At 39.2% G+C, this 15,955-nt stretch overlaps 1 protein-coding gene across 1 annotated transcript in view; it reads right to left on the bottom strand.

The window, feature by feature from the left end:
• Window positions 1-15,955, bottom strand: part of LOC111869550 (von Willebrand factor A domain-containing protein 8) — a gene marked incomplete at its 3' end in the record, with an annotated part of 294,700 nt that overhangs the window by 238,476 nt on the left and 40,269 nt on the right. The window contains 2 exon segments of the mRNA XM_033753471.1: window positions 4,485-4,649; window positions 9,427-9,594. Coding sequence (XP_033609362.1) covers window positions 4,485-4,649; window positions 9,427-9,594 — 333 coding nt within the window.

Genomic DNA, 15,955 nt, shown 5'->3' with positions numbered 1-15,955 from the left:
TACATCATCATCTCCTGTAGCCTTTCCCTTCCTCATTTCCTTGATAGCTTTTTCCACCTCACTTTGTAAAATATATGGTCCTTTCTCGTCTGTATCTACTTCTTCTTCCGGTTCAACTTCTAAGGTTTCTGGCCGATTAGGTCGATCATATAGTTCTGAAATATAATTTTCCCAAATTTTCAGCACTTGCCTCTGATCTACTATTCTATTCCCCTGGGAGTCTTCGATGCCAACATTTTGAATCCCATGATTCTCTTTCCATCCTAGTTCTTTTGTCTTCATGTACATCAAATCATAACGGCCTGTTCTTTGAAATTCCATAATCTCATTACATATCTTCTCAAGATATTCCTTTTTGGCCCTGTCCGTGGCTCTTTTCAATTCATTCCTCAGTCTCCTGTATTTCCTCCTGCCTTCTTCATTGTTGACATTCTTCCATTTCCTTCGCTCCTCCATTTTACTCATCATTTCCTGTGTAACCCATGGTTTGCTTGCTATCTTCTCAACTTTACCAACCAATTCACTTATAGTATCTAGCATGCATTCTTTTATATTGTTCCACTGCACTTCAGCATTTCTGCTTTCACTTTCACTTGCAGTGAGTTTCTCTTCTAGGGTCTCTTGGACGCTTTTTCTTTGAGCATATAACTTCTCCAAATCCCATCTAGGCCTGCGCTTTTGAAATCTTATACTTTTCTTCAACCTGGTTTGGAACTTGGCAACCAGTAAGTTGTGGTCAGAGTCAATATCTGCCCCAGGAAGCATCTTCACATCCTTCACACTGTTTCTGAATCGATGTTTCACAAGGATGTAGTCCAGCTGATGCCTCCTCCAATCCCCAGGTGCCTTCCATGTGTAAATTCTTCTCTTTGGCTTCTTGAACCAAGTGTTGGTAACAATCAGTCCATTTATTTCACAAAAGTCAGTAAGCATTTGACCCCTGTGATTCCGTCTTCCTAGTCCATGTGATCCAACAATATTCTGATATGGTTCATCACCCACAATGCTATTCCAGTCTCCCAATATTATGCTGTTTGTGTCACCTCTTCCATCATCCTGAAGAATTTCTTCTATTGCGTCATACACTTTTTCCACTTCATCATCTTCATACTCTGATGTTGGCATGTACACTTGCATTCACATACATAGGAAAAGAAACAAGAAACATTACAAAAATATTTCGTGACACAAAATTAAAAATAGCATTTAGAACTAAGAATAATTTACAACATATTTAAAAAAAAACACACACACACACAAATGAGTAAATATAACAGAAGTGGCATATACAGAATGAAATGCCTAGATTGCCCCATGGAATATATAGGACAAACTGGGAGAAAATTTAATACCAGATATAAAGAACACATACATGACCTAAGACACAATAACAGCAATACAGGGTACTCGGAACACGCATTAAACACAGGACATGCATATGGTACAATAGAAAATACTATGAATATCATAGCAACGAATAAGAAAGGACAATATTTAAACACATTAGAAAACTATCATATATACAGAATAACAAAGAAAAACACATATATGAACAATATAAATAAGGAAATATATAACCCAATATTTCAGGAACTACACACAATTTACACAGAACAAAACACAACTCCACCACCTAGCCCCACCACATCTACCCCTACCACGTCATAACTCAATCAATACAAAGAGACACACACATCCAACATTACAATACTCGCAGCTAAAAAGGGAACACACATCGCAAGACACAGTGAGTACTAAACATTGTAATACAACACATAACAGACAGAAGCCGAAAGTAATAATAATAATAAGTACCTTTTTTCACCTTGCAGGTTCACACAGAATATAAGAAAAACGACCCCCATAGTGGAAGAACCACACGCAAGTTTTAATTAAGACACATAAGATGAATAATCTTAACAAGTTTTAGTGTGTGTAACTGATTATAATTGACGAATACGCAATTTTTAAATACTTTTTAAATAATTTTATAAAGACACATAATGGCAAGCAATGCAATAGATTAGCGTAATTAGGTCACCTGATGATGGCATTATGTTGCTGAAACATGTTGTGAAGTAACAGGTGAAACTGAGTGCACTACAAGACAGCCACTGTATACATACCATGGATACATAACAGACATCACCATGGAAATGAAAACCAGAACCACTGCAGTTCCTGCAGCAATGAATACACTAGTTACCAGTGCACAGAACACGTGAAATGGAACCTTGAACAAGGTGTCTTCTAGGACGTCCAAATGTAGAATATATGAGAACAGAGGCAAACAGAGCAGAGCTGAGAGCAGAAGAAACCAGCTCAGCTAAAAGTCAGAAGACAACAGACTACTCAAGTTGCATTGTCTGGAAGACGTAATGTTCAAGTGATTGTAATTGTAACTGTAAACAACTTATCCAATAAACAGCTTCACCTAATCCGGAACCCATTAATTTCTTGTCACGTTACCAAGATACATGACGATACAATGTTTACATAGTGATGTAGTACTAACCCCTTTTATTACACCATAATTATCATAATTAATTCCTTCACATTTCAATATAAAGTACAATTTTCATCTCTGCATAAAAAGAAGCATTTTGTCTCTCCAAGTGCTTATTTTCCTTACACCGAGCCAGTTTGCTGAAGCAGTAATACTGCTGACCTATATTCAGGAGATTATAGGTTCAAATCGTGGCTGGGAATGTGCTTGTCCTGCTTGAGGGTCTTCATCAGTTTCCTCAATCCCTATAGCAAAACACCACGATGGTATTTTATATGAAATCTTGACTGATTCCTTCCACATCCTATCCAATTCATCAAGCACTAATAACACTATCACTCAACACTATACAGTTTGAGCTACTGTGTCCAAAACGACAAGGTAGTCCTAACCTGCCATCAGCAGGGTTCTACATGAGGAAAATACCAAATACATTGTAACTTGCATAGTTTCTAGACACATGAAATGTCCATTGTCTTCAAAAGGTTTGAGACTCTTGACCCCAAAAGTAGAGTTTGTTATGTTCCTCAAAACATTGACACCTACATTTTTTTCTTTGGCACTACAGCCCCAGTGGGCCTAGGCCTACCTCCATGAACTTCTCCGTTCATTTCGGTTTTTCTAGATTTTACATTCGGTAGGACTCCTTGGGCAAGTGATCAGCTCGTTGCAAGGCCTCTACCTGTACACAAACATAGAAAAACGCACACAAACATCCATGCCCTGAGTGGGATTCGAACCCACGATCCCAGTTTCCAAGCGAGCGAAGGCAGTACATGCCTTAGACTGCTCGGCTACCGTGACCGGCTTGATACCTATATACTAAATTATAATCTCAACTGTCCTAGCTTCATGAACTGCATTTTGATCCTCTGCACTCAAATAGCAGTTGTCAGAACTGTTTATGCATTCACTTAAAGAGAACCATGCACACTTCAAACAGAAAAGACAAAAAACACTTGAAACACTGGATTTTAGCTTTACACACTGAAGGCATATGATATTTTGTAACTGGAGTTTTGTATGGCTATAGCATTTGCCTCGGCTTCCATATGGGTATGAAACTTGGTCTCTGACATTAAGGGAGGAACACAGAGTGAGGGTATTTGAAAACAGGGTGTTGAGAATATTTTGACCGAAGAGAGATGAAGTGACAGGAGGTTGGAGAAAACTGCATAATGAGGAGCTTCATAACTTGTACTCTTCTCCAAGTATAATTAGAATAACCAAGTCCAGGAGGATGAAATGGGAAGGGTATGTAGCACGAATGGGGTAGAAGAGGAATGCATATAGGACACTGGTGGGAAAGCCAGAAGGGAAGACCAAGACGTAGGTGGGTAGACAATATTAAAATGGATCTTAGAGAGATAGGATGGGATGGTATGGAATTGATCGATCTGGCTGAGGCTAGGGACCAGTGAAGGGTTCTTGTGAACACAGTAATGAACCTTTGGGTTCCATAATATGATGGGAAGTTCTTGAGTAGTGGCACAATTGGCAGCTTCTCAAGAAGCACTTCAGCTCCACGAGTGATAGTGTAACAGTTTCTGTTTTATTAAAAATGAAGCATTTTGACATGTCCAGAAGCCTTGACATCTCAAAACCCTATGGGCCTTCACAGCCTGTTACAGGGATACCTTTACTTTCTTTTACCTTGTTAGTTTACAGAAAACTGTAAAATTTGAATATTTTCTCTATTAAATACTTTACTGAATTCCTCTGCTGTGCACTACTTCACGTCACTATGGCAGTTGAACCCGTCTAGTATAGGCTGAATCATTCAGGTGCCTCACTTCTGATTATGTAAAACTACTGACCATAATGACAACACTACATGCACAGTGGGCAGGTGGAACTGCTAGTCATGGTCTGGCAGTTACCAGGACTTCTGTATCTCAAAGATAAGTATGATTTTCTTATATGGGTACTTGTTCCACAAGAGTTTCTTAATCAAGATAATATAAAAAGTGTCACTCACTTTGAATGCATGCCCACTGATATCTCTGGCTTGGAAACGTGATCGTAGTGGAGGATCCAAAGGATTTCCCAGATATCGTGGAACAGGAATTCCAAGCGCTATCACCCTGAAATCTTCACTCACTCGAACAAGATCCCATCGATCCAACTCCTCCGGACTATATTCCTGTGAAAAGAATATCAAGCCTGAACTACACCTGATAGGCTAGAATATTATTAATTATTCAAACAGTAAATTCATTCATTTATTTCATTTCCATAGATCTATACAGAAAACAAGTTCCATGAGATGTGGAAATAGTCAAGTTTGAATCTTAACATAGATACAATAAAAAACATAGAAAACAAGTTATAGAAATAAATTCAAGAATACATAAATTAATATAATTACATTTCAAAATAACAATTAGTATATAGTAAGCAATCATATTTCTGCCAAGACCCTTTATATATATTGTTACGTTAATTGTAATAATAAGTGAACAATTAATAATTACTTTAGCAAAATAAAATCATCTATTAAAAAATTCATCAAGTGTGTAGAAGGAATTATTACTCAAAAAGTCCTTCAATTTGACTTTAAATTGATTAGGTATGGAAGCAATTTCTTTAAGATTATAAGGGAGTGCATTAAAGACCTTCACCGCCATGTGGGACACGCCCCTACCATATACAGCCAGATTCACCTGGTTCATATGTAGATCCATTCTCCGTCTAGTTAATAAATCATGATAGTCATTGTTTAGAGCAAACTTGTCTCTATTTTTAACAACGAACATCATCAGTAAGTATACATATTGAGCTCTTAAAGGGAGTATATTTAATTCCTTGAATCTATTTCTACATGATTGTTTATATCCACAACCAACCATTAATCGTATAGCTCTTTTTTGCATCCTAAAAACCTTTTCAGCAGAAGCTGAATTACCCCAGAATATCAAGCCATAGGACATGACAGAATGGAAATAAGAGTTATAAATAATTTTCAGGGTAGTAATAGTCATTATGGGTTTCATGTTCCTTATCATATAACAAGCTGAACTCAGTCAACAGACATATATAAATGCAACATTCAGACTCTTAAGTACTTAAACAGTATATTCTCATTAAAAACAGAAGATTTGCTTTCCAGCACAACTTCTTTCTTGGTAAATTAAATAAAGGAGAGAGTAAAACTGAGAAGCCAAGAAAGGGCAGTCATCCATGCTCACCATACTAAGAGAGACTTATGAACCAGTATATTGTTCATTGTGAACTTTATAATTGAAGAGTTGATGGAAGGTGAGGGAAGATGTCAATAACCTTCTCAATGTTAATAAACAAAATACTGAGCTACCAGTTATGTAGCAGTTACCCACCCAGCAACAAAGAGCAATGGCATCTCATACCAAATAATCAGTCTTCATGACTACACAGACTGAGAGAACTGCAGCCAGTACTAAGATACTCAAAATCAGTTAGAATTCTGGACTACATTTAATAAAATATTAGGATTATATAACAAGTTTGAACATAATGCAACATTAAAAATGATACCATTGAGAATCACAAAGTCAAGCAAAGAGAGAATAATGTCAAAAGAATGTGAAGAAATCAAATAATTAGTAGTGTGTACAGGACTGAAAACATTTAGGTGTGTCACAAAAACAGTAATTTAGAACAGGTACCAAGATCCAGAAATCAAAGAATTATTCAGATCAGCAACTGAAGAATGCTGTAAAAGAGATTTATGAATCACCGACCTTTAACCCTTCAGCATGGGCATTTAAATATCGCTGTTGTGGGACCTCCTGTGGTAGTATTTTTTAATTGCCCATTTAAATTTTGCTCTAAATTATATTATGTATCATAACTTTTATATGAGATATAATTATGAATTTTTCACTGAAATCATCTTAAAAGATGGTTTCATAATCTTACCTTATAATATGGGCGACCTGTATCTGAGCAATGGAGGCAAGTGGATTAGAAGTTGAGTTTCGTGTGATATTTCTTGAAACATTCATCTAAACACAACCCTGCCTCACATTCACTACACCAATTAATATATTCTTTCCTTTTACCATGTTCTGCGCACACCACACATCTTTTTTGAGGCTTTTCCTTTTTCATTTGGCTGGAATACGATCCAGGAAATGTCGTTCTGTGAGTCTTTTAGGCGGCGGCTCAACTGACGGACGGACGTATACAGGATGAGGAAAACCAGAACCGTTTTTTTCCACGAGGCCTTGTGCTAGTGAAAGTATGAACTTTAGTGTGTCCATGTTTTCATTATTTGGGAGACAATGATATATGACCATTGTGTAATGTACTGCTACATCGAGTAGCCTCTTGAATAACTTCTGATACAACTTAGTACTCTTCTTTCATTCAAGCAAGTACAGCTGTAGCATTTGATCCTTCAGATCCACTCCTAGCATGTTTCTGTTGTAATCTCACACAACCACGGGCTTTGTTTCTTGTTTGTTTGCTTTATTCACAACCACACGCATATCATCTTTGTGGTATGCTGATATTAGGGTCACTTGGCGATCATAACTGTGAGGTCACGCGTTCTATTTAGACTGACTGGCAGAGCTGCTGGATCTTCAGTGTTATGGTTACACGAACAGAGAGCGTATTCTTTTCACAAGAGCCCAGTCGAATCGTCATCAGCTGGCATGGTTTGTTCCATATTTATGGGCCTTCAAAATTAAGCTTACAGCTTGGCGTATGGTGTACGGCAAACCGCAGGTAGGACCATTTAAATACCAGCGTACCGTGTACAGCAAAGTGCGCTGAAGGGTTAAGGATCAAGAGGGTTAAGCTATGAGGAATATTTTAAAGTCATTAGTCTTCTATAAGGAATTGGAGGCATTATGAAAAGAATTTATAAAGAAAACATATTTCTGCAAAATATCATAAAGTATGATAATTTCTTTACTGTGAGGACTGCATGGATGATGATAGGAATAGAATATACAATATCTTAACCAATGCTAGTAAAATGATATGTAAAAATAAAATGTAAATATGCAACAGATGAATGTTTATGGGAAATGCATGCAACTAAGAAACTCAAACAAAATGAGTAATAAAAAGAGAAATAAAGCTTATTAAAAATTATGAATGTACTCCATTAAAAAATTCAAAGTACGAACTCAGGATATTTACATATGTGGAAGTTACTGTCATTAAAGTAATGAATGTGAGAGACATATATCAGTGTAGAAACACTTGGTAAATGACTGTCATGAAAGCAATTACTAATGGAAAGTGAGCATTAATAAAACACAAAATAGCCACATTTGGAATGAAAATTAAACATACACGTAATTCAGAACCATATTTCCTGAATACATGTCAACATTGCATATATAAGTTAAATCCCTATTAAATTGCAGAATATCTATCACCAGTATCACGAGTTTTATACAAAAACTGAAATTGTCACAATACAATCGTTCCACTCAAATAACATGCATTTTTCAGCCAACATACTTTATTATTCATATATCTGTGATTACTGTTTATTTGCAAGATTCAAGCCTTTTAATTTTTGTCTCAAATGCAGATCCAACAGCATGTTTGTCGCCCCAAACTTGAAAACTTCTCTTTTCACTTGAAACGCCTTAGTTTGTATATAGTTTGTTTGTATTTATTTATTTATAATTTAATTAACCACACTGTCAGTAACTTTCACTAAACAGCACTGAATGACTGAATTATAGTGAATAATGAATTGAAAAGAATGTCAAAGCAATCATGGTCTAATTTAAAGCAATATCCCAGGATTTATATGGAGGGCCTAAGATCACACAAATCCTGTATCTCTGTGGGCTTCAACGTTCTTACACTCAAATTATGCCTTTGCAGGAAAACAAGAAATGCCAGATTAAAAGAATGCTTTTGTCCATAGTAGGTCCTTTCACAATAAGTTTACTACGCACTGTCATAATCTGTGCAGTCCGCACTGTAGCTTTTCCATATTACTCTCACATAAAGATATTTTGGCCTCAGATTAGTCTCTGAATTTCAATACTTTATAAAAGGAGGCTAATGGGAACATGAAGCTATGAAAGCCTATTTAAAACCTGATGACACAATTCAAATAGCACTTTTCCAGAGTATGGAAAGGAAGCAGAAAATCCTTGTGTTCATCTGAATAAGGGTTCAAAATCAAAAACTTTTCTGTTTTCTGATAAGAACTGAATTCAAGTAAAATTAATTTAGCTGTCATGTAAAGTGACAAAAATCAATCAATGTGTCAAAAGTGACATACTTGTCACCCAAAGAGGAAAAATAATTGCAATCTTCAACATACAAAGAATTAATCACAGCTACCGTCACTCTCACCAGCAATCTTTCAATGCCAGAAAAAACCTCATGATATCTCAAGTCGTAATCAGCCCTTTTTTACATTTGGCCATACTCCCATGCTCAACTTTAGCCTCAAGACAGGTATGCACACTGCACTAACAAATGTGTGACTCTTGATGTTTGACACCTCTCCCAGAACACATCATTATTTACCAGCACTCATACCAGCAGAAAAATGACTGGCCATAATAACGCATCTTTTCTGACATGCGGCAAACAGATGCTATTATATTTTCACAGATCAGGTATAAAAAGCACTTCGCCCACAAATTAAATTGGCCTTTTAATGAGTGATGAAGTGTTACAAAGTTATGTTACTATGGTGTTATCAATTGCTGAAGCCTTTCAGCACCAAGTAAAGTACAAGAGACTGGGAGATAATTATGAATGATGAATCAGCATGGATGTAGGAGGAAGTAACACTGACATATTTTGAAGCATTAAAATTGTATTTACACAGATCACCTGAGGAAAATGGGGAGCTTCTATCAAGACATGCACTATGCCTGTCTGAACTGGGTACCTACTGACTGGAAGTCAGGTATATTATTCCTGTGCAAACATACTTGGTGCTGTGAAGTTACCTTTAGCAGCTTATCATATCGCGAAGCTGGAATCAAGAAACGTCCATCCTCCAAATTCATCTCTCGGTTCTCCAGCAAATTGTTTAAGATAGGCAGGACATTTCGCTCAGCCTTCTCTATACCTTCCAGTATCAGAATTCTTCCTTCTATTGCAGCCCTCACTGCACACTGTCACAAGGAAACAATACCTCATGCTAATGAAACAATAAATTACTGTCACACACTTTATAACTGGTTGTAACATCACAGTACATACCAGAAACTTGAAGACGTCAATCAGATCTCTTCATGCTTTAGTAACAGTGAACCAAGCGGCCTCCATAGTCTAGGGGTAATGTTCCCACCTCGTGCCTCCCAAGGTATGCGGGTTCAAACCAAGCGGAGGTCGTGGAATTTTTAAGGGAGGAAAAATTCAGGGAACAAGTCCTCTGGGAGGGACTTTAAGCCACGGGTCCTGTGTCGTAACTTTACGGCACCTAAAAGAACCTCATGTCTCAAGGGGACCTCTGAGCCAAATTCAGGACATTTCCCGCCCAACAGTAGTCTCTAACGCCTCTGGTAGAGGGGGGAAGCATCGAGATACCGCTGAGCCAGTAGAGGCTGAACTCGCTGGCTGAGTCGGGACTGATGGCATGCACCAGTATCGGTAGGGTATAGAGACTGGTAGAATATCACAGGGGGACGCATAACGGACCAATATCTGGTCTAAGTGCATGGGGAAACCCACCCTCTCCAATAACAACAACAACAACAACAGTGAACCAGGAAGACTATAAAGACATTAACCTGGCGTGACTGTGTGTTCCGATGGCTATACATAATTACAATGCACACACACACACACACACACACACACACAGTCACCAACTAACACAACAGATGCATTATGAAAATGTGTGTGTATGGTGAAATCAGGCTAGTTGGACACACATTTTCCATTTTTAAGTAATGTAGTGAAGAAGTAGTGGAGAAACTGTGTTAATTCAAAAACCTGTCATTTTAGTAGAAAAGCTGCCCTAATTTAAAGATTGTGTTAAACCAAATCTGTGCTGGTAGAATTCATATTAGTCAGGAGTTTACTGTACACATCAAAATTATAACAATGCTTCCATGCAAATATACACCACTTCTCCAATTAGTGAACTGTTTCAACTTACACATGACATCGAAGTAGCTGCTCTTGATAAAAGTGGATGAATTTTCAATGACCTCCTAGGCATGCTCTGGGTTAAATGTAACTTACAACAAATGACTGTTTCATAGAACTTTCCAGTTCCAGCAATTTTTTCTCCTGGGAATGAAGAGATGATTTGGTCAACAACAGGATATCTCCTTAGGAACCATGAAGAGGCGCTGGGATTTGACTTAAAATGGATTAGATACTGAAGCAGTCAGGTCTTAAATATACTGAGTTGGGCACATGTTTCTAGAATCTGGGCATGGCTAGCAGGTGGCTTAACTTCCGCTGGTGGATCCTGAGGGAGTATGCCAGTAGGGGCATCCATGAAATACATGCAGAGAAATGCTGCAATCACTGGGGAAACATTGGTTGAATGTGGCTAAAGTTATCAGATGTATTAAACCCATGTTTTTTTTTAATTCTTTTGGCTTATTTTGGACTTCACCAATCCTCCGGTATATAAAAGACAAAAAACCACGACGTTTCGGAGACTGGATCTGTCTCCGTCTTCAGGTGGATAGGGAAGGTTTAACCTACTCAGTTGGGCCCCTTAGAAAGAGCTAGCCTCGATCACTGGACAAACCTTGATCTGTAGAAACAACCTATGAACCGACAACCGGTTCCATCAGTGGGAGGAAAGAATAAAATCGCAGTAAAAACATGATAGAAAATTTGTGCCAAACATGCACTTGTCAACAATGTAAAGAAACAGAAGTATGGGTTATATTCCATGAATTCAGTTAAAAATGAGAGTAAAAACTGGATAAAGCATGGCTGATCTGCATGGATAAAGAATCGCGCCACCATGGTGACTTCGGGGAATCAGACTAATCCCCGGAAGAAAACTTGCAGTAGTAGTGGAACCACTAATATTCATAAAATTACATTTTTTGGTTTGTTAACCTCTTCATTGATGAGGGGGATCCATATGGGAGAAATATCCAAACTGGGTTGGCTGATCGGATTGGATGAACATGCCATATGAGCTGATTCTTTGTATTTCCTGTATCTGCTGTTGCTTTCAATCTCCAAGATCCTAGCTTCATCCCAGCTTACCCTGTGACCTTCTTCATATGCATGCTGAGCCAACCTGGATTTCTCTAGAAGACCCTGCTTAAGATTGTGCTTGTGTTCACGGATTCGAACAGCCAGTGGTCTTCCTGTTTCACCAATGTAGCTTCTGCCACATTGACAGGGAATGCTGTAGACGCACTGTGCCGTGTGTTGAGGATCCCTTTTTGGTTTCGTTCTCACGAGCGAAGATCGTAAAGTGTGTTTAGTTTTGAAGATGGTCCTAATATTGTACTGGTTCCCTACGCGCTTGAACTTCTCAGAGATTCCCTTGACATATGGGATGTACACCGCGCCAAGAGGCTTTTCCTCTTTTTTCTTTTGACGACTACTGTCCTTGGACCTGATAACCGAGTCAATAAAGCCTTGAGAGTAACCACTCAGTTGAAGGTCGCGTTTCAAATTGTTAACCTCCAACACCCGGTCTTGCCGGTCTTGGCATATAGTGGTAGCTCTATCATGAAGGCTATGAACAATTCCTCTTTTGACATGCGGAGGGTGATTGGAATTGAAATTAAGATATCTGCCAGTGTGGGTGGGTTTTCTGTGAACTTTCGTGGTCAGAGCCGTCCCATTCTTCATGAACAAAACATCCAAGAAGGGGATCGTTCCCTCTGATTCTATTTCCATGGTGAACTGGATAGCCAGTCTCAGACTGTTGAGGTGTGTAAGGAAGTTCTGTATCCCCTCTGCACCATGCGGCCAGATCACAAATGTGTCGTCCACATATTGGAGCCACAACGACGGTTTGTCCTGCGCTGAGTCGATAGCCAGTTGTTCAAAATGTTCCATGTAGATGTTGCTAACAACGGGAGAAAAGGAGCTACCCATTGCCATGCCATCCTTCTGCTGGTAGAATCCGTTGTCCCCTTGAAAGTAGGTGGTCCTCAGGCAGACATCCAGCAGTTCCATGATGTCTTCCACCTTCAGGACAGACCGTTCTGCCAATGTGTTATCGTTACTCAGCCTGCTTCTGATGACCTGAAGGGCTTCGTCGACTGGTACGTTGGTGAAAAGACTAACCACATCAAAACTGGCGAGCATATCATGTCTACGGAGATTAACAGACTTTAACAGTTCTATGAAATGTCCGGAATTCTTCACGAAGGAACCAGATCTGCCGGCCAAAGGGCTCAGTATTTTTTGTAGGAAGGCAGCCAAGGCGTAGCACGGGGAGCCAATTGAACTCACTATGGGTCTCAGTGGAATGCCTGGTTTGTGGATCTTAGGGAGACCATATAGGTGTGGGGGCTTGCTGTGGTATGGGGTAAGCTTTCGCTTTACCTCGGCCGGAAGGACAGTTTTGTATTGGGCAAGGATTTGCTGAACTCTTCTCTCAACACTGGCTGTCGGATCTTTTGCCAGGGGCTCATAAACTCCAGATTTCAGCAGGGTGTTAATCTTGTCCCTGTATTTTATTTTGTCTAGCACTACAGTGCAGTTGCCTTTGTCTGCTGGCAGGATTCTGATATCGCCATGGTGGCACGATTCTTTATCCATGCAGATCAGGCATGCTTTATCCAGTTTTTACTTTCGTTTTTAACTGAATTCATGGAATATAACCCATATTTCTGTTTCTTTACATTGTTGACAAGTGCATGTTTGGCACAAATTTTCTATCATGTTTTTACTGCGATTTTATTCTTTCCTCCCACTGATGGAACCGGTTGTCGGTTGTTCATAGGTTGTTTCTAGAGATAAAGGTTTGTCCAGTGATTGAGACTAGCTCTTTCTAAGAGGCCCAACTGAGTAGGCTAAACCTTCCCTATCCACCTGAAGACAGAGACAGATCCAGTCTCCGAAACGTCGTGGTTTTTTGTCTTTTATATACCGGACAATGGATGAAGTCCAAAATAGGCCAAAAGAAGTACAGTATACACCATCGTCAGAATCCTTTCAAGTCTAACCATGTTTCCTTCTTCACTTGGACTTTGAAGATGTGACCCAAACTGAGAATTTGTCCACAGTAGTTCTGAGCATGCATTCTGTTCTGCAGCTGAAAGGTTGGGTTATGTTCTCCCATGAAAACTGAAGTGACCTTCCATGACATGGGTTAACCAAGCTGATGCAGGGACTTGATAAAGGAACAACAATCAATTGATGGATGCAGTATCTCGGAAATACTTCAGCAGGTGACTTGCACTGCTGGTTGCCTGAATTTGGTATGGTGGACAATGTGAATATGAACTCTTGCAGAATATGGCCTCCCCACCTACCATGGAAATGACACATTTGGAAATGTCACTAAACAATTCTGCTTGACCATTTAATTGCAGCGCCGGTCACAGTAGCCAAGCGGTCTATGGCACGTACTGTGTTTGCTCGCTTGGAAATTGGGATCGTGGGTTCGAATCCCACTCAGGGCATGGATGTTTAGTTTGTGTGTGTGCGTTTTTCTGTGTTTGTGTACAGGTATAGGCTTTGCAACAAGCTGATCATCCACCCAAGGAGTCCTACCGAATGTATAACATCTAGAAAAAAACCGAAGTGAATGGAGAAGTTCATGGAGGTAGGCCTAGGCCCACTGGGGTTGTAGTGCCAAGGAAAAAAAAAACCTAACTGAAGCTGTGATAACTGTCTAACTGCTTATATTAGGCTTGAATTTTGATTGCAGTGAACTGTATGAGTTCTTTTAGAAACTGAGCATCAGGCACTATAAAGTCGGCAAAGATGTAACTTGGCTCCTTAGCATCATTAATGTGGAGAACTGGCTCATCAAAATGAGGAGTGTACAATGACGACGTAAATGTGTAAGTTTAAATAATTCGCCAGACTTGCAAATAGCAATCCTAGCTCAGATGCTATCAATGTTGTTCAAGCATCCCACTCCTCATGTATGTCAGCTTCACCAGCAGCACATTCAATGTTCAGTACTAATTTCAACGCAGAATTTTAATTACTGAGTAGCGGACAAAATGATCCATTATTTCATTTTTTATTAATTATTCATCCATGCAATGAACGATTTTTTGTAACATGTTAACATCATAGATTATGGAGATTAGTCCTTACTCTTCCTCAGCACACTAGTATTGTGCTGCTCCTGCTAATGAGCCAGTTTATACAAGATGGCTGACAAAGGATGACGGTACAGCAACTCATAAAATGGTGTTGTTCTTTACTGAAACAAGAAGTCTTGTGGTCACACAGGGGTGGTTTCATGCCCATTTTCAAATGTGATGGGCGCCTTCATTCAAAACAATTCATAAACTTTATAACCAGTTTAATAATGATGGTTCAGTGTTGGACAGGGAACGTTACTGGCCTTCATCTGTGTATTCCCCAGAGAGCAGTGATGCTGTCAGACTGGCGCTGCAGAGAAGCCCCAGTAAATCAACAAGTAGGGCTGAAGCACAGCTAGGGATATCCAGACAATCAGTGCAATGAATATTGAAAAGTGATTTGAATTTGTATCCATACAATATGACAGTATTGCCTATACTTACAATTCAAAACAAACATCAAAGAATGACATTTGCTGAATGGGCTATCATTCAACAATGTTTGGTTTTCTGATGAGGCACACTTCCATTTGGATGGTGTGGTTTATAACTGACTACTCCTCCATAGTGATATATTTAGCCATTTTGTGTATAAAAATACGATGGGGTACCCAAAAGAAACCGAACTAATTTTTTTGTGGGCAGAGCTTTTGTAGTACCGCGTTTTGCCGCTATGAGCGCATAGAGCTAACATTCCTGAGTCAATAAGCCGACTACCGTTGCTTCAGAAGGTAAGGAATAGTTTCGGCAGAGTTTTATAGTGACAACTGTTTTGTGTGATCGTCGTTTTTGCAATGGCTGATTTTCGTGAACAGCGTGCGGTGGTGAAATTCTGCTTTTTGCTCGGGAAAAGTGGAACAGAAACTCTTGAAATGTTAAAAACGGCGTACAAGGACGATGCTATGGAGAAAACTCAAGTGTTTGAGTGGTTTTCCTGTTTCAAAAATGGTGAAATGTCAATTGATGACAAACCTCGTTCTGGTCGTCCTTCCACGGCCCGAACACATGAAAATGTTGAAAAAATTCGTGAAATCATCCAGGAAGATCGACGATGGACCAGTGAAGAATTTGTGGAGCTGTCGGGAGTGACTTGGAGCTCAGTTCAGCGAATTTTGACAGAAGATTTGGGAATGAAAAGGGTGGCTGCAAAATTCATGCCACGACTGCTGACTGCTGAACAAAAACAAGGTCGTGTGGAAGCATGCTGTGCTTTGAAAGAAGAGTCCCGAAATGATCAAAACTTTTTTTTGTTTCCTCGAATGAAACGAGACATGAA

This window comes from Cryptotermes secundus, unplaced genomic scaffold (genome assembly GCF_002891405.2).
Source record: "Cryptotermes secundus unplaced genomic scaffold, Csec_1.0 scaffold220, whole genome shotgun sequence".
NCBI classification, from domain to species: Eukaryota; Metazoa; Arthropoda; class Insecta; order Blattodea; family Kalotermitidae; genus Cryptotermes; species Cryptotermes secundus.
This window is presented reverse-complemented; position numbering and strand designations above follow the sequence as displayed.